This window comes from Chenopodium album, chromosome 25 (genome assembly GCF_948465745.1).
Source record: "Chenopodium album chromosome 25, dcCheAlbu1.1, whole genome shotgun sequence".
Taxonomy (NCBI): Eukaryota; Viridiplantae; Streptophyta; class Magnoliopsida; order Caryophyllales; family Amaranthaceae; genus Chenopodium; species Chenopodium album.
In genome coordinates, this window is record NC_137858.1 from 36,440,031 (window position 1) to 36,465,285 (window position 25,255).

A 25,255-nucleotide genomic window follows, 5' to 3' on the forward strand; every position below is an offset into this window, starting at 1 on the left:
CTACTCCAACTATCCGCAACTATTTCTATATTTGCCCCTTTTTTGTCCACTCCAAGTATGACTAATGCTCAAGTTTTGTACTCCGTATATGCTACTAATGGATATTTCGGTCTAACTTCGGGTTGAATTATATGGAATACTCTGTTTGTTTTAAAATAAATCTCAACTTAGGGCCTGTTCTTTTACGTTGAAATTCAGTTCAGCTGAGTTCAGTTCAGTTCAGCTCAGCTGAGTTCAGCTGAGTTCAGTTCAGTTCAATTTAGTTCAGTTCAGTTCAGCTGAGTTCAGTTCAGTTCAGTTCAGTTCAGCTGAGTTCAGTTCAGTTCAGTTCAGCTGAGTTCAGTCAATGAGAACAGGCCCTTAATTGACATATATAACAACATAAAATATAATCAATAATATATAAAGTTTTTGTGAGTCAAAGCAAATTTATGTAAATAGTGCAAAAGTTGAATTGAGACATTTATTTAGAAATGAAATGGAGTATTTAAGTAAGATAAAGCTGGATCGAGGAAATTTCAATATAGATCAAGCTCGTGTTCTTCTAGGGGTCAGTTTTGGGTTAATTGAAAATTACATTATTGTGTGAAATCAAATTTGCTTCAATACTTCCTCCATTTCCTTAATATTGCAACAATAATTATTTGAGAATGTTTCAGAATAAATATTGCAAAATTTTCTTTCTTGCATGTGCTTTATCTCTATGTCTCTCCACATCACATGGGTATATGCTTTAACTTTCTCTTTCTCATCTTCTTAAACACCGTGTCTACCTCCATATTAAAGTAACAAAGGAAATATAAGATATCGTCCGACCTATTTAGGTCGGATCAAGTTAACCTAGGGTCATGGTCATCTTGTATCAAAAAAAAAAACCTAGGATAATTAATCTTAGATTCTTAGGCATGGTTTGGGTTCAAATAAAGTCAAGTTTATGTCAAGTTAGTTTTCAAATCACTATGTTTCGAAATATTGTGGAATCAAACTTAACTGTTATAGTGTATTATGTCAGGATGCAATGAAAGGAAGAGTGATCAATAATAAGATTGACTAGCAACACAAGAGAACCAAGCCCCAATTTTCTTAAATATATGTATCCGTGGCTCCCTACAGATTCACAACTGGAGTACTATATAACCTTTGACCATCAGAAAGCCTCCCCTTTTAAATGAAGAAATTAAGAAAGATGTAGCAATATTCCCTCCCAAGTGCTCATCCATTTCACCCTCTCACATTATCTTCCCAAGTGCTAATCCAAGTAAACTATGATTCTATGAATGATGTAGCAATATTAAAGATCTTAAATCAAATTTCATCAACGGTATGTTTGGGTAATGTTAAGGGAAGAAAACGAAGGGGATGGGAGGGAAGGGGAAGGAAGAATGATAAGTTTTCCTTCCGACTCTCTCCATTCTTAAAGGATCATTTTCTTATAATTTACCCCCACAATTTCTCTCCCCTCCGATTCCCTCCCTCCATTTCCCTTCCCTCCCTCCATTTCCTATCCAAACACACTCTAAATTGATATTGCACATGAATACCTAATATTCTAAAAAGAAAATCAAGATAATAGATTTCACAGGGTTGTATTTGGAAACAAAATCATAAAAATATTCTAAAACGTCTTCATTTCATGAACTAAAACTACAACGATTCAATTCATACGTAGAGATGACAAATACAACATTTTGCTATGTCCCTATATAGACAACCAATAGTTTGAAGACTAGAAAACAATTGTTTTCTTGCCATTACATGCCAATGGAATACCTCCAATCTAGAAGTCCCAATTTTTTGTAGCTTTCCACTGAGTCTACTAGAGTTTCTTCCAGTGGTCTGTAACTCCAACCAAGCTTCTGTAATTTCTCCGAACTAACACCGTCCCCATCAGCAACCTCAATCAAGCTGTTGAAATAACAAGGAACAGATGGTCAGGGCAGCAAAGTATTAAATCACTAACAGAATTATAACTCTTCTCATCAACCTAGCTTTGGTAACTGTACACCAAATCTCAAATTTTTGACAAACTACTATAATTTTTAAATTAAGGTAGAATTGCTGTTGGCGCTTTGGGAGTATAGCATGTTCATCATACAACACTTAAAAGTAGAAGGCAGCACATCTACTACAATTCAGAAAAAGTGTTCATCCCAAGTTCCAAATAACAAATCAAAGAGAGACCTTGTACTCTTATAGCTAGTCAAAGCGGGTAACAGAACATTTAGGGAAGTAGTAAACAAGAAAAGAAGACTAGGAATTTACGTTTTCGGATAATTATAGTGGGGATAAAGGCTTGTCAACTTGTCCACCAGTTCCTTCACTCTGATTTGATGTGATGAGCATATATATCTTCCTTCTGCCTCAGGCTTCTCAAAGACCATAAGCAGGGCAGCAGTCAAGTCGCGCACATCTACTATCATCCGAAGCTTGTTTTCTGTTGATTCATATCCTTCTGCCATCTCAACAAAAGTAGACATATTTAGGCTTTCTCATAACAAAGAAAACAAAATGGAGTCTAAAGCGTGGGTTATGTAACATATCCAGCAGAACTACGGAAATCCATAAAATAAGCCAGGAATATAGCAACCCCTTCTCACTTGGCTCCACTGCTATATTAATTCATGCCATATATCTATGTAGGCCAAACAAGAAAGTATTTGCTTCCCTTGATCCAGAGCATTCATGTATCGCCTTATCTGAGATGGATATGGAACACACATGAACCATATCCTTAAAAAATCTGCTTGAGTAGACCACACCAGCAACTCATCATTTAGAGATATTTGTGACACACTAGATCAAGAAAAATTTCTGCTAGTCTGTTTGATGTATCACAACTCTGATGAACTGCTATGTGGGTAAAACTGCATGGAAGGTACTCAGGTAGTCATAGTCAAACTATACATTCTAATTTTTTTTTTTATTTTTTTTTTTGCGATCTATATCCTGAACTGCATATAATTTAAGCATTACAACCACAAGAGGATTTAGTTAGTAATGAAGACTTATACAAGACAGAAAGAGATTTCACATGAAGCACCAAAAAGGATTTGATTATGAGACCCAGATTTAGATACCTTCAGCAATATAGCATAACACAGGAGAGAGATGCAAACTGAGATTAGATTAGTTGCTGGATATTGCTGCAATTATTTAAGAGTATATGCTTCAACCCTAGGACTCTTATTTTCAGGACTTCAAATACTCAAAATACTTATGTCAAGCAATACTATAACACCAAAGGGAGGTAATAAGCACCAAAAATTTGCGGACCAAAAGCAAGATACTGTCAGCAATCCATGTGAGGAAGCTCAGCCGTGAGTTAAAATGGGTTTTACCTGCTTTGTTATCCCTCTCAGATTACAAGAAAAGGAATACTATTAGGCTATTAGCACTATGAATACCAATATGTTCACAAAATCATTCTGAGTTGGGGGGTGTTTGGTTCACAAAGTGGTATAGGTTTGGAATCAGGAATAGGGTTATGGTGGTATCGGGTTGGAACTTGATACTTAATACAATGTGTTTGGTTGAATTCAGGAATGTAATATCATCCCTTATTTTCATGTATTTGATACCTAAGGGAATGAAATGAGCCAAACCCACCTCCCCCCCAAGGTTTCTAAACCCCATACCTCATGGGTTTGAGGTATGGGTTTAAAAATCATATCTTTGACAACCAAACATATAGTATGGGTTTTGGTCATTCTAAACCCATACCACATACCTATAATCCGTGAACCAAACGCCCCCTTGGTGTATAAAGAATACAAACAACACGAATAATTGCAGAACTTTCACCAGTTGCCTCAAGATTCAATGAAAAGAGGCTGATAAATTCATGAAGATAGAAGCAGAATTGCAATTAACAGTTGGCAAACTGAGACAAAGATTACCTTTAAGAAGCTTAATGAGCACCAAGCTACTTGCATTGGCATTTGATTGCATCATAGGACCCAAAACAAGGGTCGGACAAACTGATACAACATTTAGGCCACTTCTTTTAGAATATTCAAAAGCTTCATTTTCAGCTTCTGTTTTAGAAGCGCAGTACCAGTTCTGCACCAGCAACAATAGGCAGTTAAGAGATAAAGAGACGCTGTTAAATCATGGCAAGCGACATAAAAGATAAAACACTGCAATGAAAGATACAGAATTTAAATTATCAATACATACATTAGTTCTTCTGCAAAATTCAGCGTCAGACCAGCAATTTTCATCCTTGACTTGATCAGTTTGCCAATCCGGGTTCATGAGAACAGCAGCAACAGATGATACATAGACAACTCGCTTTACTTTTTCTTCTGAAGATGCTTTGAGTACATTTAGTGTGCCCTTCACTGCAGGTTCCATCAGCTGAATCTGTATGTTCATACACCAACGAAAAGCAAAAAAAGGCACAGATATGGTGTGTGAGAAGCATACATATGTTGTGTTATGAAAAGACTCAAGAAAGCAACAAGCTGATAGAATTACGCTTTCTTAAAGTAGCATCATCTATCAGGATTACGAAGCAACCAAAAAGTACTCTAAGACAAAACACATGATAGTGGTAATAATTTTGGCTTCCCTTACATCAATTACACGAGTTACATCAGCAAGAATATAGTCTATAAGACAGAAGCTCCTTAACTAAGTAATTAGTACTAGCAATTTGATGACACAGTAAAGAGTAACTGCACAGATATATACAAATCAGAGCATGGTATGTTAAATAAGTAGTAGATTGCTGTATTCTGAAAGTAGGAACAATATCTCTGTCATCGCATTGCAAACTTCAGACCTCCTCCTGATTGGAGTTTTAGTCTCATTGAAATACACTGATGTTGACATAATCTCAAACTCCCACCAGAAATTTACTATCTTGTTTAGTTCACAAAATGCATATAAGACCAACAAACTCTAAGCCTCGATATGAGAGAGGCTGCAGTGTGCATAAAACAAGGTCTGCGCTTAGTCCTCCTCAAGGAAGAAAATGACATTGCTAAAACATACTCACTGACTGGCCTTGCCACAGGAACTTTGTATAGCTAATGCACTCGACAGACAAGAAAGAGCTCGTACATTTTAAAAACTCACCCTCCAGCATAAGACAAATCAATTAAAAGAGTATACTGGAGATAAACTTCCAAGCAAGTTATACGAAAAGCGGGGAAAGAGCACTTGCCTCAGGATCAGACACAGAATCGGAAGGAACAGGACTGGCAACATGGAACACTCCAATACATCCTTTAATGGCAGCAGCAACCGAATCATAATCAAGTAAATCCGCCTTAAAAAGCTTCAACTTCTCTGATGCTTTGTCTAGCTGTTTCAAATGCTCATATTTGGGATCACCTGCACAACAAATCAACAAATAATAGTCAATAAATATATACATCCTCTAATTTCCTTGTTTTTTTTTTGTTTTTATTTTTTTTATTTGGTATCTTAATCAATGATCATCTAAACATAATAGTAGACAAATCTTAATGCTGTACAAAAGCAACCTTTTATTTTACTGGTGAAAAATTTATACAAATATTTTAGTACTAACACAACAAAGTCCATCCATCCACTTGCACAGAAGAATGTGAAAGTAATTAAAAAAAAAAAAAAAGAGGATTCTAATTAAAATTATATTAGAAAAAGAAGAAATAAAGAAGGTAAAGAATAATTTGCGTATATTCTGTATCAGATAAGACATAGCATGATAGCAAGGAATTAAGAATCTAATAATGAGATCCATATGATTCCAAAATTATGAAAAGATTGAATTGTAACTTGAACCATTTGACAATTTACATTACATTTCAACCCGAAACAATAGTTGACAAATTGTAGTAGAATTACACAGGATCTGTAATCGAAATCAAAATGATAATTAAGTAGATGCGATCATAAAAAATTAGGATAAAATTAATGGATGAAAAAAATTACATGGATCGGTGCGAACGGTGGCTTGAACAGAGTAACCGGAGGAGAGAAGAAGTTTGATAAGCCAAGAGGCTACGAAACCACTACCGCCTGTGACGCACACCACTGATTTCTCTCTTTTCTCCATTATCAAGTGTACATTTACATTAACCAACAACAACCAACTCAACTAAACTAAACTAAACTAAACTAACTGCTTCTATTTTCATCTTTCAGGGATTATTATTATTATTGTTACTGTGTCAGATTCACAAGTTGACCGCTGCAAACGTTGCCACGTGTGCTCTGCTTATCAACACACGCACTATTCTCCTTTTTTCTTCTTTTTACTCGAGTGTTTGGGGCCTTGAAGTAGCTGGATTGCTTTTTTTTTTTTTTTTCCTATTTCTGGCCGACCTTGGTCCTTTTGAAGTTGGAGAATTTTGACAAAAAGCAAGTTTAAAAACAGGAGTATGGGCCAGGTCTTTTGTGACAAAAGTGAAAAATGACCTTTTACGGTGTATTTGGATAGAAGGAAATGGAAGGAAAAGAAGGGGAGGGAAATGGAGAGATGTGATATCTTTCATTTGGATAACAAATGAGGAAGAAAGGGAATTAGAGGGGAGAGAAATGGAGGGATTAAATTGTAGGAAAATGATCCCTCCAACAATGGAGAGATTTAGAAGGGAAACTCACCATTCTTCACTCCCCTCCCTTTCCCTCCCCTCCTCTTCTCCACCCTCCCCTTCTTTTCCATCCTCTAATGTTATCCAAACACACCATTAATATTGCACTATAGGAGGATCAAGGATGTTATGATTTAGGGTCTATTCACATTTATTGAACTAAATGAAGCTGAACTAAACTGAATTGAATTGAAATGAATATTTTATGAGAAAAATAAATTAGGAGCTGAACTTAACTTATTGGAGCTGACTGAACTGAACTGAACTAAAATTAAACTACAAATTGTCCATGTGATTGTAAGCATAATATTAAGAAACAAGTGTTAAACACCAAGGGTATATTGGGTATTTATCATGTGGTTAGAGACATTTATCAATCTAAAAATAGTGTGCGGCCCAGGCGTTGCACCGATTACCACTTTGATTAAATTGTTTTTTTTATGAAACATATTATCATTTTTTTTTGACAAAATGAAATATATTATCATCGATTATGTATGTTATGCATAAATGTTAAAAATAATGTTACTAATTGATAAAGAGTATAGAAAGATAATTTTTAACACTATTGTTTGTGAAATGTTGATTTTATTCCTCTTAATTTTTTTTTCAAACTCCTTACTTCGTATTTCCTTTTCAATTGATGCATCATGTCATTTATAGTTATATTTATATGCGTAGATGACATCAATTGTTATTGGCTAAGATGGTAAGGAAGTAGTTCTTGTTTCCTTGAGGTCTAGTGTTCAAAACCCATCAAAAGCTTGGGAATGACGTGGCACATAAACGATTTTTATAACGCTTTATAATATATAAAATATAATATAATAATAAAGTATAGATATAGACATAGATTATTATGAATTTATGATGCAATGTTTGTGAAAATCCAAAACAAGTGGTGCGTAGAATGGAGGAAGTGATTTAGTTGTGAGAGATGACAAGATTCTTACCATTGATTTCACAACTTCGCTTTAACTTTCTCGAGCCTTGAGGAACACTCAAAACTCCTTTTTTTTTCCTATAATATGATGACATATAGATGTCCTTGTTCGTGTTTTTTCATTTTTTTAATGGTAATAATACCTTTTCGTTGTCTCAAATAGAATTTTATGATCATTCTCATTTGCAATGAAAAAATAATAATAATAAATAAATAAATAAATAACAAAAAAAGTCATAAACTAGTTGGAGCTCCCCTCTTGATTCCAAGAGATTTTGGGATCGATTCTCATCACCCGCCCTTGTGGCTCTCTAAACACCAAAAAAAAAATATATAGTAAAACTACACCTTAATCATATGTTGAATTTAAATGTGCACCAAAAAAAAAAAAAAAGTTGAATTTAAATACATTTAACATGATAATAATTGTTTTAATATATCAATAAAAATATAATCAAAGTTAGTATATGTGCATGCTCATAAAGTTTAAAGCGTGTCAATGATTCTAAAATAGAGTATAGTTTTTTGTTTTTGTTTTTTTTTTTTTTTTTTTTTTTGGGTACAATTTTTCATTGAGTTTAATTGGTTATAACAATAAATCAAAATTCAAATCCTTCATACTCATTAGTGATTTGTATTGCCATTATGCCTCATTGGCTCATTCATATCAAATACTCCCTCTATCTCAAATTAATTGGAACGTTGGACTTTTTTTCACTATCCATGCATGTATTAACTTTGACTATATTTTTTTACTAACATAATAAAAAATAACTTTTTATCATAAGATATGTTTCTTTATAACACCACACCAAGGGGAAACTTAACGATCGGGGATACAATCAACCAGCTTTTTTCTCCCCACTTCCCATGGTTGGAAATGAGCTAAGTCGTGAGGGAGTCTATGTTGTTAGATAAGTATTAATACAGTATAAAGTCTCATAATACAATTTTTAAAATAGTTTTCATAAATGTTTAATTATATAAAAATTAAGTAAAAATAGATATCGACTTATGCGTCAACTGTGTCAGTTATTATGATGGGACACAAGGAGTAATATGTAAAAATAATTTTTTTTTTTTTAAAAAAAAACTCTTGAACTTCTCTACTTACCACCTAGAGCACGCAGCTTCCCATGAGAAAAGCCTAGGAGGTGACTTGCATGAAGAAATCCATTTAGAGCAACCAGAAGGACTTGAAGTGAAAGGGAAAGAAAAGCTTGTTTGAAAGTTGAAGAAGAGTTTTTATAGACTTAATCAGGCACCAAGGCAATGGTACCGGAAATTTGATTCGTTTATGACTAGTAATGATTAAAAGAGGACTTTTTCAATCCTTGTGGGTGTAGTCGTATACATAAAAATAAACGATAAACCGATTCGACTCAAATGACTCAATACCCCCAAAGTCTCTTATCTTTGGTGGAGCTAGAGGTATTAGGGAGTTCGGATTGAGTTTGATAAGGTCGGGTTGGGTTGGGTCGGGTCGGGTCAATTTTTAAAGTTGATTCATGTTAGATTATTATGTCTATACGAGTCAAAATTTAAGTCGTATATTTTTCGAGTCGATTTTGAATCGGGTGAAATTTTGACACCTCTGGGATGAAGCTTGATATGATTTAATGAATTGATCTATTTTCTATATGAAACCAGACGATCCAAAGCCTTTCTAATTAAGTATAGTCCAAAGCCCATAAACAATGGTGTGGAAAGAAAGCAGCCCACACTCCACACTTCCACAGTAGTATGTAAACGTGGCCAAATTTTGGATCACCAAATACTTCTGGGTTTCTAACCATATCAAGGTTTCGGTTTCCTTCTTGTTCTTCACGATATTCTACAACTTAGTTACAGTTATCACTGATTTAATATTAATATTAATATTAATATTAATCCAACTATTTTCTTACATCCCCAGAAATAATCGGAATCTGCTCCCAAACAATCTGGCTTTGGAAATTTATAGGGGTTTTTGCATGATCAATAGATAAATAATTTGATTTGGGGGAAATAATCCAATTTTAAAATTGGAAGTCGAAGAAATGAGGAATGAATGGAGAAGAAGATTGGGAAATGTGAGGTCCTTCGTGGGAAATGCGACGGGAGGTTTGCGAGGTGGTTCCAATTTTGCAGCTTGGATAGTAGCTGGTACTATGGCCTATTTTCTCTGGATTAAACCTTCCCAAGAACTCAAGCGTCAACAGGAGGTATCACTCTATTTACGATTTGATAATCACGCGTCGATTGGTGTAATTCATTGAACCGTAATCATTTTGTGGGTATTTTGTTTAATAAGAATATATTTGTGGTAAAATCACATGTCAATCAGTGTTGTGGACATGTAGGAAGCTATTCTTGACAGAATCATGTGTTGATTAGTGTTGAGGATGAATCCATGAGATACCCTTATAAAATCATGTGTCAATTAGTGTTATTGATGGAACCGTAATCATTTTTGTGGGTATTTCTTGTCTAATAAGAAGATATTCGTGGCAAAAATACATTGATGGACATGTAGTAAGATATTTGTGACAAAATTATGCGTTGATTAGTGTTATTGATGAACCCTTGATGGACATGTAGTAAGATGTTCGTGACAAAATCGTATGTTGACTGGTGCTATGATGAACCTGTAAGATATCTGTGATAAAATTATGCAGCAATTAGTGTTACTAATGGACCTGTAATCATTTTTATTTTGGGTAATTTGTCAACTAGGAAAAGGCTGCACTTGCTGCTGCAACGCCAGATCCTTACAGGTACATTGAGAAACGCAAACCCATTCCTGATCCTCAGGTAATTCTTTTGAATTTCGCCCTTCCATTTTTCTCCATTTTCTTGGTAGCAAAATTAGTGTTGATTATGGTTTTTTGGATGGTGAATTAATGCAGGAAACTGGGTTAAGATATGGCAACAAGAATAAAGCCAAGGATTCTGTGAATGAGGATAGTTGATACTGTTTACAAAATGATAGTAACTTTTGCTGGTGCTCTTAGGTTAGCCAGTTAAATTTTGTGAGTCTATACATGTTGGTTTACTGAGTGGATTATGCATATTCAATATCTAATTTTGAATGTAGCTTATAGAGGTCGTTGGTGTTTTACTAATTAAATTTATGTTGTGTGTGAAAGTTGTCTTCGGTTTCCTGATGGGAGAACCGTGAGATTTAATTTATACATCATGGAATAGAATAAACAAAAAAAAAAAATGATATTTTATTCACACTTTTATGATAGTTTCGTTAATAACTTGTGTATGTATCCATGTATGATTGTACCATTCCACATGTTATAGGTTGCCAAATGCAGTGTTCAGGCTTGAGTTGTGTGGAGAGGGACATTGTTAGCTCTATATTACATGAAATTCGGATTCATTAGATGTGGTGATTGTGTTGTTCATTAGTTGGTTTTACTCTTATATTTCAGTTATCAGCTTGTTTGAGGTGTTGCATGTGTGTTGGGCACATACTATGGAAACATATTGGAGTGTTGGTGTAATACAGTCTTGGTACAGTGTACTCCTTTAACAATGGACTTTCTATCCTCCAGCATGAATCTTAGCTAATTCTTCCTGGAGCATCAAATGCTTAAATAAATAGTAGTCACCTTTGAACAATAAAGTAGGGCTCTGGTCATTTTTCTACTGAGTATAGAAATTTGACTACACAACTCAGCAATTAGTATGGAGAGCCATGATAGTCACATGTAAACTGTTTATTTTAGCTGACTAAATATTGAAGTGGGTTTATACATTCCAATGAAAATGTTTCCATATCATTTTGTGAGGAGTTTACATATATTTGGAACAGCTTGTTTATATAAAATAGGAATGCAGGGTTAATTTGTATATATTTCATAACTACAAGACTACAAGTCTTTTGGGTAAGTTTTGGGAGAACAAAAAGAATAGCAATCTTATGGTGATAGACTGATAGGCATATGTCCTTGATTTTTATGGTTTGAGAGAAATCATAGAATCTCCTGCTATGGATTTTAGCTTTATAAGTCTGGACTCTGGAGGCATTTGCTGCCATAATAAAGAATCGAGTTAATAATGAAAAACAAAATTTGATGCTCTCTCAAAAGTATTTTTTCTTGGTGGTGTTTATGTTGGATTGGACACTAAAACCTATATGCCGCAAGGGCAATGGCATATTTATTAATAATAAAAAAGCTTAAATAGGATAATAGGTGCTAAGAAATTGGCTCTACTGATTAGTCGTCATAAATCTACTCGGTAGAGGGGTTAGATTCCTTTGTGATTGATTAAAGAAAGTTGCTAATGCTAGATTTGTTTTGGCAAAGTAGCTTAACTATTCCAGTATCTTTTACCCAGCATTATTGCTATGTGCGTTATTGAAAACTAGATATAATCTAGCAGTATTAGACTCAATCTTGAGTTGCTATAATGGCAAGCTAAAGTATTTTGCTGCCTTTTGCTGTACCTGCAAATGCAAAGGCCCTATGGTGTTTATTCTTCATATAAGATGTCACGGGGAAAAATAAAATACTTCTGATGGAGCGCCAAAGTGATATGATGTTTAAAGATTCTGAAATTTTAACTTAGGAAATGTCATCTTTTCCATGGCTTGAAGTCATGAAGTTTTTTCTTGCAAAAAGATTGAATCTACTTACTATTATGGAACAATTTGTGTGTGATTTGTTGAAGAGATTCTATCTGTTATTGATCTCCATCGATTGGAATAATGAAGTGGGCTTATATATTTGGGATGTTGGGATGGTTTCATTGCACTTACAATATTATGAGCTGTTTACATATCTTTGGAACAACTTGTTTGGAACTATGGGAATACTGTGGATCATTAGTGGGATTTTTTTTTGGTTATACATATATGATAGGCTATAAGTTTTTTTTATGTAAATTTTAGGAGGAATAAGGGAAGATAATTTGTGGTGATAGGCGTGCTATATTTGGTTGTGGTAAGAGAGAAATGGTAAGATTTTCAGCTATGGAGTTATAGCCTATAGGTCGGTCTGAAGGGGCTTAAAGGGACAATTTAGCATACCTTGTGCTGGTGCTATTGTATGAAACTATGAGGGTGTTTTTGTGGTTGCTTTTTTGAACAGAAACAATATCTTTTCTCCTTAGGGGTGATGTGCTGTAAAATGTGCATATGTGAATGCTGTGCTATATTTTTTATTCAGTTTCTTCTAAAAAGTCCTTGCCCCATGCTTTTTTATTTTTTATTTTTTATATTTTTTCCCTCCTGTTTCTTTTATCTGTTTAAGAGTTTTTGGATAATGCAAGAAAGCAAAGGTTTTATGGAGGATGGGTTTCTGCCTTTCGTCCTTGGAAAGATAACATAGAAGAGCAGCTGAACTTTTCAGTGATTTATAAAGCAAAAGTTGCTGAACCCTTAAGTTACTCCAGCAAAGAAATTAATCTATCTAGTGACGTTTTTATAATAAAGAAAAAAAATTAGCAACTTAGTTAGAGAACCTAAACTATTTAGCTTATTTCTGTCTTCCTTACTATAAAAATTAGCTACTTTCCAACAGTATCTAAAGTCAATTATGATTGCTGAAATGTCTAGCCTCCGTTTTCCTAAAGTAGCCAAAAGTTCCTGCAACTTTTCTCTGCATCTTTAGAAAAAAGGCCTATGGTATCTGGATTGTCTATGGACCATAATAAAAAAGATAATACATCTGGTGGAGCACCAAATTGAGATTTAAAAAGATTTTCTTAACCCTTTAGTGTGACTATGGGGCTTATTTTGAAGATACTTCGACTCTAGATACAGTTATGGGACAAACTGTGTGTGAACTCGTTGGATAATGACCAAGTTTAAATAGCCCCTTTGGTACAGGATAATGTACTTGTTTGTACTTGCTTCTATTACAATGGGGATTGTTTTGTTAATTTATATATTAAGAGTTAGAATTCACATGCTGTTCAAGAGGGGCTATTTATATTGTTCTTGATGGTTGAGATTTGAGAATTTCACACATACTTTGAATGTAACTTGTACGTAGAAATGGGCCTTGTGCTTCATATTACAAAAATCTGGAGAGTTTTAAATGTAGAAGGATTTGCTGTGGTTGAGAGCAGTTAGCTGTGTTTATCTGTGTATCGGTTTATGCTTAGATGGAATAATTAGTATGGCTTGGTTGTCATTGTAGGGTGGGAGGATAAACACTACTGTTGTTACAAGATCTGACTTGAGTGAATCCCTTTGTTGAAACTTAAAGTTGCTGTACCTCTTTTAGTGTATATTATATGATTTTGGTTCAAGTTTTATCAAGTTGTATGCAAGCTTTAATCAAGCTCTTTATGAAGTATATTGGGTGCCAGACTAGACCAAATGGAAACAACTAGACCAACCAAGACAGTCAGCTACTTTTTCTCGAGTGCCAGACTACTTGAAATTATTGAATATGTGATGCGATAACTTTGATTGGTTATAATTTGAGAAGGCTAAGCCAAAGCATTACAAGGCATCTTAAGACATGATAACTAAGGGTAAGCCAAGGCATCTTAGAGATAGTTTCGGACACCAAGTAGGCCTCTTGGGGTCCTTTGGGAACCCCGAGCATCACCTTGATGCATAATCTGGTTGTGTCCACAAATGTTCTCCGAAAGTAAAATTTGAAGATTATAAATATAAAATATTAAGCCAATTTTGCAGGTTTCAGATCTGACGTCAAAAACTTTTGAGAGGGTATATAATGTTGTTTGGAATCATATACATCCACTAAAAGCCCATGGCGGCCTTAAGTTTATGAGTTGAGGCATTTATGTAACGGCTAAATTGACAATTCTACCTTGTGGGGCCATGGGAAATTACCCTGACTTCTTTTCTTTTTGGGGTCCAAAAAAGTAGAAAAGTAAAAAATGTCCAACATTGTGGGCTATAATACACAATATCAGACCAATTTCAAAGGTTTCATAATCTAGTGTTGAAATCTATTAGGATTGTAGGGGATGCGGCAGATGCATCCTGCGGTCATATAGTGCTATTTAGAGCCATATATGACCACTGCTGGTTATATAAAGTCCCCTGGTGGTCTTGAGTTGATGAAGGGAGATGTAAGTTGTAAACGGTCAAACGGGCAGTTTAAAGGCAAAATGGACGTTTTCAACCACCCAAATGGATTTCGGGGTGTCATGATGTCCATGAGAAGCACCCCAACCTCTTCCCTTTTCGGGTTCGAAAATGTTGAAAATTATCCAAAATTGAATAATCCACACTTTCAAGCCAATTTTTGGGAAATTATTATAAAATTGAAAATTGTAAGTGAACAATTGTAAGTGATGGTTTTAATAATCACCAACTTGGCATTCTGAGGTCTTATTAGGTGTTGGGCATTCTTCATCTTCATTGGGGTTGTTGATTGTTCCCAAATTCATTACTTACTATAAAATTTCATTATGCTGGTGATTTTGTATGATACTAATATACTATGAAGAGGAAGTTTTACATTTAGTTGGTTAAGAGACTGATGTCCTTCCTGTGAGGTTGGTTGTAGTATCGCCTAGCTTTCAAGTTAAAGATCCAGTTTGAGATCACTAACTAAGCATATAATTCTGGATAATCTAGTTTCTTTCAGTGTTGCTCCTGTTTTCTATTTAAAGTGAGATGGTTTTGTCAATGGCATAATAGGAAATATTCAAAATATCCAATCTTTATAGGTTTTTAGAGGATGAATGTGACATAATTGGGTGATAATTTTGAGCAATTGATATTCTCGTAATCTTGTGTATAAAAGTGTGTTGTCAGATTCAGCTTTGGATTTGGTTTGGCATCTGTAAGAGTGTTTTCTGTTCCTTCTCTTCCTAAGTTTTGATATCACATCACGTCGCTTCAGTCTTTTCTCGTTCCCTAACCTGAGTTTGACTTCTCTTCTAAGGAATTTCTGTTAGTTTGACGTTTTTATTAGAATGTCTGTCATTCTCTCATTAATTTGGTGTAACAAGGATGTAGAGGAGGTTATGGTTTAGTGAGTTCAGTGTTATCCACTTCTATGTACTTTTATATAAAAGATGCAATCAAGTAATGATTTTCGCCATCCTTTTGCAATGACATGAATTTTTTTCACCTTCGATATTTATTACTTTCCTCACACCAGAAACCAATAGAGACAAATATGTATGTAATGGGCAGTTATAGTCCTCAAGTATAGACTAGGATGAATCCCACCCCCTACTTCTTTGAAGGTGAATTACTTTCAATATGAAATCTGCCTCCCCATTTCATCATTTCTATGATTTTAACTTCAACAAAATTTTATTTTTTTATAAGGGTTGGTGGTGCATGGTAATTTGGTTGAGGACTTTAAGTATTCTCTTTGTTGGATGAATTTTGATTGACATTTACTAGATTTTTAACCAAAAAATTCCTATATATATATTATTTTATTTTTAATTGTAAAAACTGTTATTTAACAACTGTAGAAATTTTTTTTCCCCTATTTGTTTTACTTCTCTTCCCTGCAGTCTTCCCCTTTCTTAAGCTATGGTAGTGGAACCTTGCATATTGTTTTGTCAGCAAGTGCAAAAAACTTGAGTTGAATGGCGTTATTGAGTAGAGAGAGAGAGAGAGAGAGAGAGAGAGAGAGAGAGAGAGAGAGAGAGAGAGAGAGAGAGGGTGGGAAGCTGCTTAATTTAAGTATTTAGTGCTCTTATGAGCCTAAGAAAATTCTGACTTATGTGGATTTGGTGAGATAGAAATGAAATCAAGGCCTTTGCTGATTTATATCTGGTGTTGTATAATTGTGAGTTTGTGACTTGGTGACTGAGATGGCCTGTTAGGAAGAAATTGCTGTATTCCTGTATATTTTGGAGATGGGGATGCAATTATCCGTATTCAGTATTGCAGCATAGTTGAGTTGCTTTCTGTTTTGCTTCGCTAGAGAGACCATAATCTCACAAGTAGATTATGTATGCATGAATTGATGTGGAGATGGAGAAAGTGCAACATAAGCCTTAGAGCTTACACCATCTTCATTTTCATTTTTATCAGAGTTTATTCTTAACCTTCTAATAGGTTTTGCTTGCCTTTTTTTTAATCTTTTGTGAACCTCATCAATATGCTCACACATGTTGAATATTAATAGTATTGTGGCAGGTATGACTTTTTTTTTTTTTTTTTTTTTTCCTCTTTTACAACTTTGGACTGGCAACTCTATATCTGCCACTTACATCTGATGCACATAAAATTCGGGAGTCTGCTCACAGGCAGAAACCAAGTAAGCCTGTTTTGGCTCCTGTCTTCATGTGATGATCCTGTTTATACAAAGCCACAGTTGTTGTTGTGTCCATGAACGTTGGATTAGGAGCGCATAAAGCTTAGCAGTGGGATTGTAGTCATTGTTTATGCAATTGGGACTATGTTTTGGGATTTTCTCCTTGATAAGTATCGTATTGGAAGGCTCTTGTTGCCTTTAGTAGAGATATGTTAGGTATCTGGAAACTTATTGATCATCTTCCCTCTGCAAAATAAATTATTGTTAGAACTTAGAAGTGGTTGATTTGACTATAAATTTTAGCCTAACTGGTAAGAAATGTATGTTACTTGTGAGTTAATAGGAGGTACAGATTCCAATATACTCCGTAGCAATTACTTCAAATAGTTGACAGGGCAGGGTTGGAGACTTGGAGGGAGGTTTTAAAACCTTTTTTTTTTTTTTTTTTTTTTTTTTTTTCCCGCAATTACTCTGTCTAACTGTGTGTAAGTTCAACACTAAAGTAGGAGATTTAGACATGAAAAAGAGGAACAAAAAAGAAAGCAGGTAAATTGAAGAAAAGGGAAAGTTGAACACAAAAACAGAAACAGGTTCACATGCTTATGGAGACCTGAACCATGCTGATGCTGAAGGTGAATATGTGTCCCTACTCCCTTGTGATGATGGAATGAGAATGATTGAGATTTGAGAAATATACCTTGATGGCATTGCGGCATTATGCACTGTCTTTAATATTTTGAGAGATATAAGGACCCCTATCTGTGACTCGACGTTTACACTACTGTCAAAAACATTTGTCACAGCTGTTGGAAAACCCTAGTCTTATGATTACAATTTTAGGATCTCAATCTTTAAGATGTTTGCATATTTGCATCTATATTAGATGAAGTTAAATCATTTTCTAAATAGACGGTGTATATTGTGTTCCGGGGATCTCACTGTAGCTATTTTCTTGCTGTTATTGTTATGTGTGCAGTGTTATGTTTAGCAGACCTACCCCTCTCATTGTATGTGCATCACCATATTATAGAGGCTGACCTACCCCCCTCTCATTGTATGTTCAATATTGTATGCCATTCCTATGATACCATACTACAGGCCGAGCATCTGCACAATAGAGGATCCTAACACGCGTGGCTGATTTGTACTTTTGGGCGATAGTTTCGCACGTAACTGAAACTGTAGTGTTTATTTGTTTAAGGCGACACGACACGAGTGGTAATTGTTGCATTAGATTGAAACAGTAGAAGGGTTGGCTATTGAAAAGTGGAAACACGGAAATTACGGTTATGGTAGAGTGGTAGAAGCAATGCATGATGATGAAATTCAAAGGGCATGCATTAGGTTCTCCTAATCATGTTAGTTAATGATGATTAAAATAGCCAATTAGGAAGATGCAAAGTCAAGAGCATACCCCCACCTCATTACATTCCGCATACGACAAAGTAAAAAAAAAAAAAAAAAAAAGTTGGTTTATAAAAATGTGCAAAGTAAACCAAATCACAGGGATTCATTTTGTCGGACAACGCATCGCCACTTGTGTAATTTAATTCATTGCCGCTGCGCCTTACTACTCATCCCATATGCTCCTTTATTTACCATTTTCGAGGGCGGTGGACGAGATTTGATCCCAATTTATATTATCATCCCGGAGTCTTTATTATGCATTTACGAGTAGGGTAGGATTTAACGTCATGGTATTCAAATACAGAAATACTCTTCTTTATTGAAAATGTTGTCCCGTATTGAGTTGGTATTGAAATGACTTTATTTGAACCGTGAAAATACAACAATATTATATGAATATATGTTAACTCCGTAATGCTTATGTGGGTAATTATTTAATTTCTTTATTGTGTAGTTTCAAATTTTTGTTTTATTTTTATTTTTATTATAAACATAGAGTTTAATTATAAGTATTGTATTGAAAAGTGTTTAAACAAATGAGACAATATTTTGGCAATGGATGAAGACTGAAAGTCCTCAGTAATTTGTTTCAAAAAAAGAAAAAAAAAACAAGTCGGTAATTATGGCTGTGGATTGATGCTAATAATTATCGTAAAACCCAGTTACTTTTTTTTTATTTTTTTATTTTTTTATTTTTTGACACAAGTAAAACCCAGTTAGTTTATACTGGGTTTTACTTGTGCTTTCAAGTCTAAACCAACTTTGTTTCCCACACTTGAAGCCGTGGAGCCTCACTGTCTTTAAAGTCAAATTTAACCCCATCCACAAGTCTTGTCTCAAGATCTCTACCTCTTTCCCCTTCCAAAATTCCAAAACCAATCTCTAAAAATAGTAAGGTAAATTATAATTATGTGTTACTCCGTATTTATTGTTTTGGCATATTAGTTCAAATAATTCCAAAGCTTGCAATATATGACTCCAAGTTGAATGCTTGATGAAGACTATGACCCTTATCCAAGACCATGCTCCATGCCTATCTATAATTTAATAAGGTGCCAGACCACCTTACTTAGAGTGTAGGAAAGGTCCGATTGCTTTATTATAAGGACTTTAACATTACGCTAACGACTACTCTCTTTGTCCTATTTATATAAATAGATGTATCATTTTGTTTTTTTTTTTTCCTTTTTAAAGACAGTAAGATACGGGGCGTGTCCCTCCTATTACAGGATAGTTGGGGTGAGGATCGAATCCAGATCACTCATGAGAAAGATGGAGGGACAAATCATCCCTCCGCTCCTTGATCTACATGTATCATTTAGTTTGATCTACTAGTTTTATGATATATTTCCCCAAACTACCATTGTACAATCACAAAAAAAGTTTAAAAATCAAGATTTTAAGTGATCTCGTAAAGAATTAAATATTATGTAATCTTAATGAAATGGAAGGAGTAACAAATTTGAACATATTATCATTTATTAAACTATATGATATATTCAATCAACATATCATATTCTCAGATGTAAAATCTTAAAAAATTAGTTACATACTTTGTGGTGAGTGTCCCTAGATATCTAAAATGGGTGAAGATGCAATGAACATGGGAGGGTGTAACATAAGTATAAGATGAGATGGGACTATAGGAGATTGGGAGGATGATGAGATCTTGACCAAGTTCCAATGTCCCGGCAACGTCCACGTGGTCTGACACCTCACCACTCTCTTTGTTTCCTTTGACTTTTTGACCGCACGTGAACACGCCTTGCTCCCTTTTCCACCTGGCTTTTTGCCTTGTGTTTTCTTGTCTCTTTGGACTTTCCTCGTTTCCCTCCTTTTTTCTCATTATAAAATTATTTTTTTAAGCTATGAATCACAAAATATAATAAGCTTAAAGAAGGGATTCATTTACTTCTTTTGATAATTATATACTTGTATGTCATTAGGGCAAGATTTCATTTGGTACGAATTAAAAGTGTATGTTAAATAATCTTGTTAAACTTAGATATACAAATATATAGCTTTTTGAGATACTCCACTATATATTTAAGTAAGAAAATATAGACTTTAAGGACCTGTTCTGTTTGATTGAACTGTGCTGAACTAAACTGAACTTATTGGAGCTAAACTGAACTAAATATTTTATGAGAGAAGAAAATTAAAAACTGAACTCAACTGAACTGAAAATTTTATGAGAGAAGGAAATTAAGATAAGAATTGAAATAACTGAACTGAACTTATTGAACCTAAACTGAACTGAAAATAAGCGAAAAAGAACAGGCCCTAAGACTTGTTATCTATTATTTTCACCCCATTTCAATATATATACTCAATACTCTGTATAATATCATTACTAATTGTTGATTGGCATGAGTGTTTACTAATGAAAATCAGAGAGTAGAGGAATAACTCAAGTGGTCACAGCTTCCCTCCCGCTTCCAGAAGATCCTGAGATCGATTCTCATCCCCGTCCTTGTGGTTCTCTGAACACCAAGGTCTATTATTTAAAAGGGAATATAGTAGGGTTTGATACAATATACTTCCTCCGTTTCTTTTTAGTTGACGCGTTTGATTTAGGCACATATATTAAGGAGAGGAGAGAGAGTGATAGAGAATGAAAAAGCAAGTGGGGTAGCTTGTAAATGCAAGGTAAAAAATTTACCCAAAAACGAAACGTGTCAACTAAAAAGAAACTTCCTAAAAAGGAATATGTGTCAACTAAAAAGAAACGGAGTTAGTAAAAATTAGCATTAGTTTACTAAATTTTTACAAGGCAACGTTTTTCTTCATTAAAATAAAGGGACACAAGGATTAACCTCTATTCTTTTAAAAAGAATGAAGTTGAATTGAAATGGGGCGTACTAAATTAAAATATAGAATTGAATTGATTATTATAGTTATACTATCTTCGTTTCTTATTATTTACAACAAAAGAATTTTTGTGTATTTCAAATAATACCTCTCCTTCTATCATAAATAATAATAAGAAACAAAAGTAGTAGCAATGATGATGGAGTTCAACTAATAGGGCCTGTTCTCATTGACTGAACTGAACTGAACTGAACTGAACTGAACTCAGCTGAACTGAACTGAACTGAAATGAATATTTTATAAGAGAAGGAAATTAGGAGCTGAACTGAACTGAATTGAACTGAGCTGAGCTGAGCTGAACTGAACTGAACTGAATTGAACTGAACTGGATTGAGCAAAACTGAACTGAATTTCAACGTAAGAGAACATACCCTAAGTAAAGTACTAAAGTAACAAACATTTTGAAATATATTCAAAAGAATAGAGTCTAACAAAATCAAACGTTCAATTTCTTAATTAGAAACAATACTTTAACCCTTAGAATATTTTTCAACAATTCTACTACATATTATTTATTTATTTATTTATTTAATTTATTTTTTTCTTAAAAAATAAACATTGATAGAATAAAGAAATACAGACACAAATCATCATTTGAAAATGTCCTACCAAGACAAAACAAGTTTGAAACTTTGAATGTCTTTTTTTATTTTAAATTTATTTTTACTAATTTGAATGTGGATGTCTTATTCTTAAAATGAAATAATAATAATAAACATGGGTCAAATAAAAGCAAGGGACCAAATACAATAAAATATACGTTTATTTTGTTTTTTTTTTTCGAAAACGGGGTTGGCTAAACATAACAATAAAAGTCACTTAACTCTTATGCGCATGAGTTTAAGACTAGAAAACTCCATGAAAACTCCTTATCATACTTACTATGTATAGGAGAATGATATCCTACTAACTAGTTCTTATTATTTTGCTAGGGGATAATTCTCGTATTAGAAACGGCCAACCTAATTCATCCTTATAGTAAACATAGTAGGTACGCCGTAATGAGTGATAATATATATTTGTTACCGTATGTATCAAATGTATGTATATGTAAATACGTCATTGGCGTAAATATATACTAGTTAGTATTCTACTATTGGATCTGCACACTTGATGCATAATAAAGTCTCAACTCAAAGGGCATTACTATTGCAGTTTGCAGATCAAAACATATTTATTTACATTTTTTTTTAAAAAATATTTCTTGGTCAAAGCTCAAGCAAAAAACTACAAGTTGGCAAGAAATACAAAACAGATTTATTTTTGTCAACGTTGTTGAAGAAGATCCAAGAAGATGCTAGAGTATAGTGAAGATCAAGCTTGTTGAATTCGCCGTTGTTGAAACAAGGAAGAGGAAGATCAGATCAGCAGTGCATTTTTATTTTTATTCAAGTTTTTATGTGTATAAAAAATCAGCAAGCTAAAAAGATTAATACTTGATTAGTAGTATTGATTGATTTATCGAAGGTAGAATAGTAGATGTTTTGGGAATCATGTCGGGTTATGATGGAGGAGGAGGGCATGGACATGGACTTATGGGATCAGGTGCATCGCACTCGTCTTATCTGCATCAACTTCTGCAGAACAACAACAACAACAACAATAACCAGCCTTCAGAGTCTCAGACCACTTCTGAGTCTGCAGACGTCGACAGATCAGATCCTGCAGCTGCTGGAGGAGCAACAAGCTCTGGTGGTGGAGGAGGAGGACCGATGAGACGGCCTCGAGGCAGGCCTTCTGGATCCAAAAACAAGCCTAAACCACCTATTGTAGTCACCCGAGACACCCCCAACGCGCTGAGATCTCACATGTTGGAGGTGTCTTCGGGTGCAGATGTTATGGAATCACTTTCAGCATATGCCAGAAAGAGGGGGAGAGGAGTAAGTGTCATCAGTGGGACTGGTACTGTCATGAATGTTACCCTGCGCCAGCCTGCAGACAGTAGCAGCGTCGCCACACTACACGGGAGGTTCGAGATACTGTCGATTACAGGGACTGTACTGCCCCCTCCTGCGCCCCCTGGGGCAGGAGGCTTGTCCATATTTTTGTCAGGAGGGCAAGGGCAGGTGGTAGGGGGCTGCGTGGTGGGTCCGCTGCTCGCTTCTGGGCCTGTCATGCTGATGGCAGCCTCATTCTCTAATGCAGTTTTCGAAAGACTGCCATTAGATGATCATCAGGAGGATGTGCAGGTGCCACCTGATCATCCTTCAGCAGCAGCAGCAGGAGGAGGAGGAGAAGGTAGCGGTACTACGGGTGGTGGAGGTGGTTACGGGTTTCCTGTGGCTGGAGGTGGTGGTGATCATCATGGTCTAATGGGTTGGGGTGCAGCTGCTCCTCGTCCACCATTTTAGTTTACTTTTTCTATTACTAGTACTAGTAAAATATATAGCTGGTTGGTTTTGATTAATTGATTGATTGAATTGAGTAGTTAGGATTTGAGAGGTAGATCAAATGCGAAGCACAAACTAGTACTGCCTTTGGAAGCAGGTTTTTCTGCTCAAACAATTGTTCTGATTTCTGTTCTTCACTTGACTGTCTTCAGTTTCATATTGCTAACTATATTTGTTCATTCATTCATTAAAAAAAAAAAAAGAAGTCGAAAACAAGTATGTACAAAAGCACCACATTATAACTTTTACTCTCAAGTATCTTAGAGAGAGCTTAATAGAACCTCTAGATATTATGATACGGTTATTAGAAGTACAAATTGAAGAATCTACCTCATACTCGACTATCACCAATGGATTTGTTCCGGTCATTTGCCACCAAGCTGTGAAAGGTGCCAGCATACCATGCCCTTTGAAACTAATTAAAACCACAAATAAAGTCTGAGATGTGATCGTATATGTGAATTCTAAACTGAAACAGGTAAAGGTAGGATTGGAATTACATACCTTTTTATGCATCACTTGTACTAACATATCTGGTCTGGTTTGAGGAACGAAATGGCAGCATGGTTAGCATTTGAACTCGACTGCAGAATCGTCATTCTATTGCAGCAAACAATTGTCAGGAGTATATCAGATACACAAAATGGGCAACTAGCCTAAATCAGTGAACCTAATTACGATTTGATCTGTTTGATAAGTGCTTATAAACAAGAGGTTTATTATGTTTTCAAAATATTTGTTGTGACTATAAGTATTATGTAAGTTGTTCCAATTTGTTCCATTAATTAAGTTTATGTTTGATTTTTTCATAAATATGTTTTAGAGTGTGACATTTTCATAGAAGTTTGCAAGATAGATTTTTAGTACGCTTTGAATTAGGTTTTCCATTTGTTATGTTTAAAGTGTTTGAATATCTACGTCAAACAAAGAAAGTATGTTAAGCCACTTAAAAAAACTTTTGGTTTGACCGTGTGTACTCAGTTTTCTATATTTGTTCTGTAAACATGGCCTGGTGGAGGCAGGCTTTGTTAAGTTGTTTTACAGTTATTGTGAAAGCTGAGATTTGATCAAGTTTCATGATTATGCCAAAGGAGATTTGTTGTGTTGAGATTATTTGAGTTCAGTTGTATTTGTTAGGAATTTATATATTATTAATACTATCTAAGGTTAATTAATGATTTTCATAAGGCTAAGGGTTTGTTCTTATACGATTATTTTCAGTTCAGCTCTAATAAGTTCAGTTTAGTTCAATTCAGCTCCTACTTTCCTTCTCTTATAAAATATTCAATTCAGTTCAATTCAGTTCAGCTCTAATAAGTCCAGTTCAGTTCAGCTCCTAATTTCCTTCTCTTATAAAATATTCATTTCAGTTGAATTCAGCTCTAATAAGTTTAGTTCAGTTCAGTTCAGCTGAGTTCAGTCAATGAGAACAGGCCCTAAGTTCTGTTTTGAAGTTTATTATAAGCTAAATGTAGTGAGATAATAATGTAATGAGTTCTTAGGTAACAACCTATTTAAGGTCGGGCTGTTACGATTTTTGTGAGATTGATGAATAAGATACCTTGCCATAATGTTTTTTTTTTTTCCTTGACAGTGGAAAAATAGATCGGAACATCTATCCATCTCTTCTGCATTTGACTGCCAGGAGATGGGCTCTAGATACAGATGTTCTATCAACTTTAATACAGAAAACGAAGTTCCTCATTTTGGCTCTGCTAATGAATTCTTTTGCTATGCTCCTCAAATCTTCCGTTGCCTTTGCTGGTTCTTGGAGTGCTCGTACAACAACTACATAATCAGTTTTGATTACTATGTTCAAGTACTCCTGTGGTATCTCTTTAATTGCGTGAAGAACTGCAAGAG

At 34.7% G+C, this 25,255-nt stretch overlaps 2 protein-coding genes and 1 pseudogene across 2 annotated transcripts; 2 read left to right on the forward strand and 1 right to left on the reverse strand.

Moving 5' to 3' along the window:
• Positions 1–1,584: 1,584 nt before the first annotated feature.
• On the reverse strand, positions 1,585–6,112 carry LOC145614260 (cinnamoyl-CoA reductase 1-like). Its single transcript, XM_081669282.1, has 6 exons — positions 5,920–6,112; positions 5,168–5,337; positions 4,177–4,362; positions 3,897–4,059; positions 2,263–2,452; positions 1,585–1,905 (listed from the first exon to the last, which is right to left on the reverse strand). Exons 1-6 carry the CDS (start codon positions 6,041–6,043, stop codon positions 1,752–1,754), a joined length of 987 nt encoding a protein of 328 aa, XP_081525408.1. The 5' UTR covers positions 6,044–6,112; the 3' UTR covers positions 1,585–1,751.
• Positions 6,113–9,310: 3,198 nt separating this feature from the next.
• On the forward strand, positions 9,311–10,482 carry LOC145615390 (uncharacterized). Its single transcript, XM_081670465.1, has 3 exons — positions 9,311–9,728; positions 10,240–10,317; positions 10,413–10,482. Exons 1-3 carry the CDS (start codon positions 9,564–9,566, stop codon positions 10,473–10,475), a joined length of 306 nt encoding a protein of 101 aa, XP_081526591.1. The 5' UTR covers positions 9,311–9,563; the 3' UTR covers positions 10,476–10,482.
• Positions 10,483–13,516: 3,034 nt separating this feature from the next.
• LOC145614077 (AT-hook motif nuclear-localized protein 27-like) lies at positions 13,517–23,529 on the forward strand (annotated as a pseudogene).
• The last annotated feature ends 1,726 nt before the right edge of the window (positions 23,530–25,255 follow it).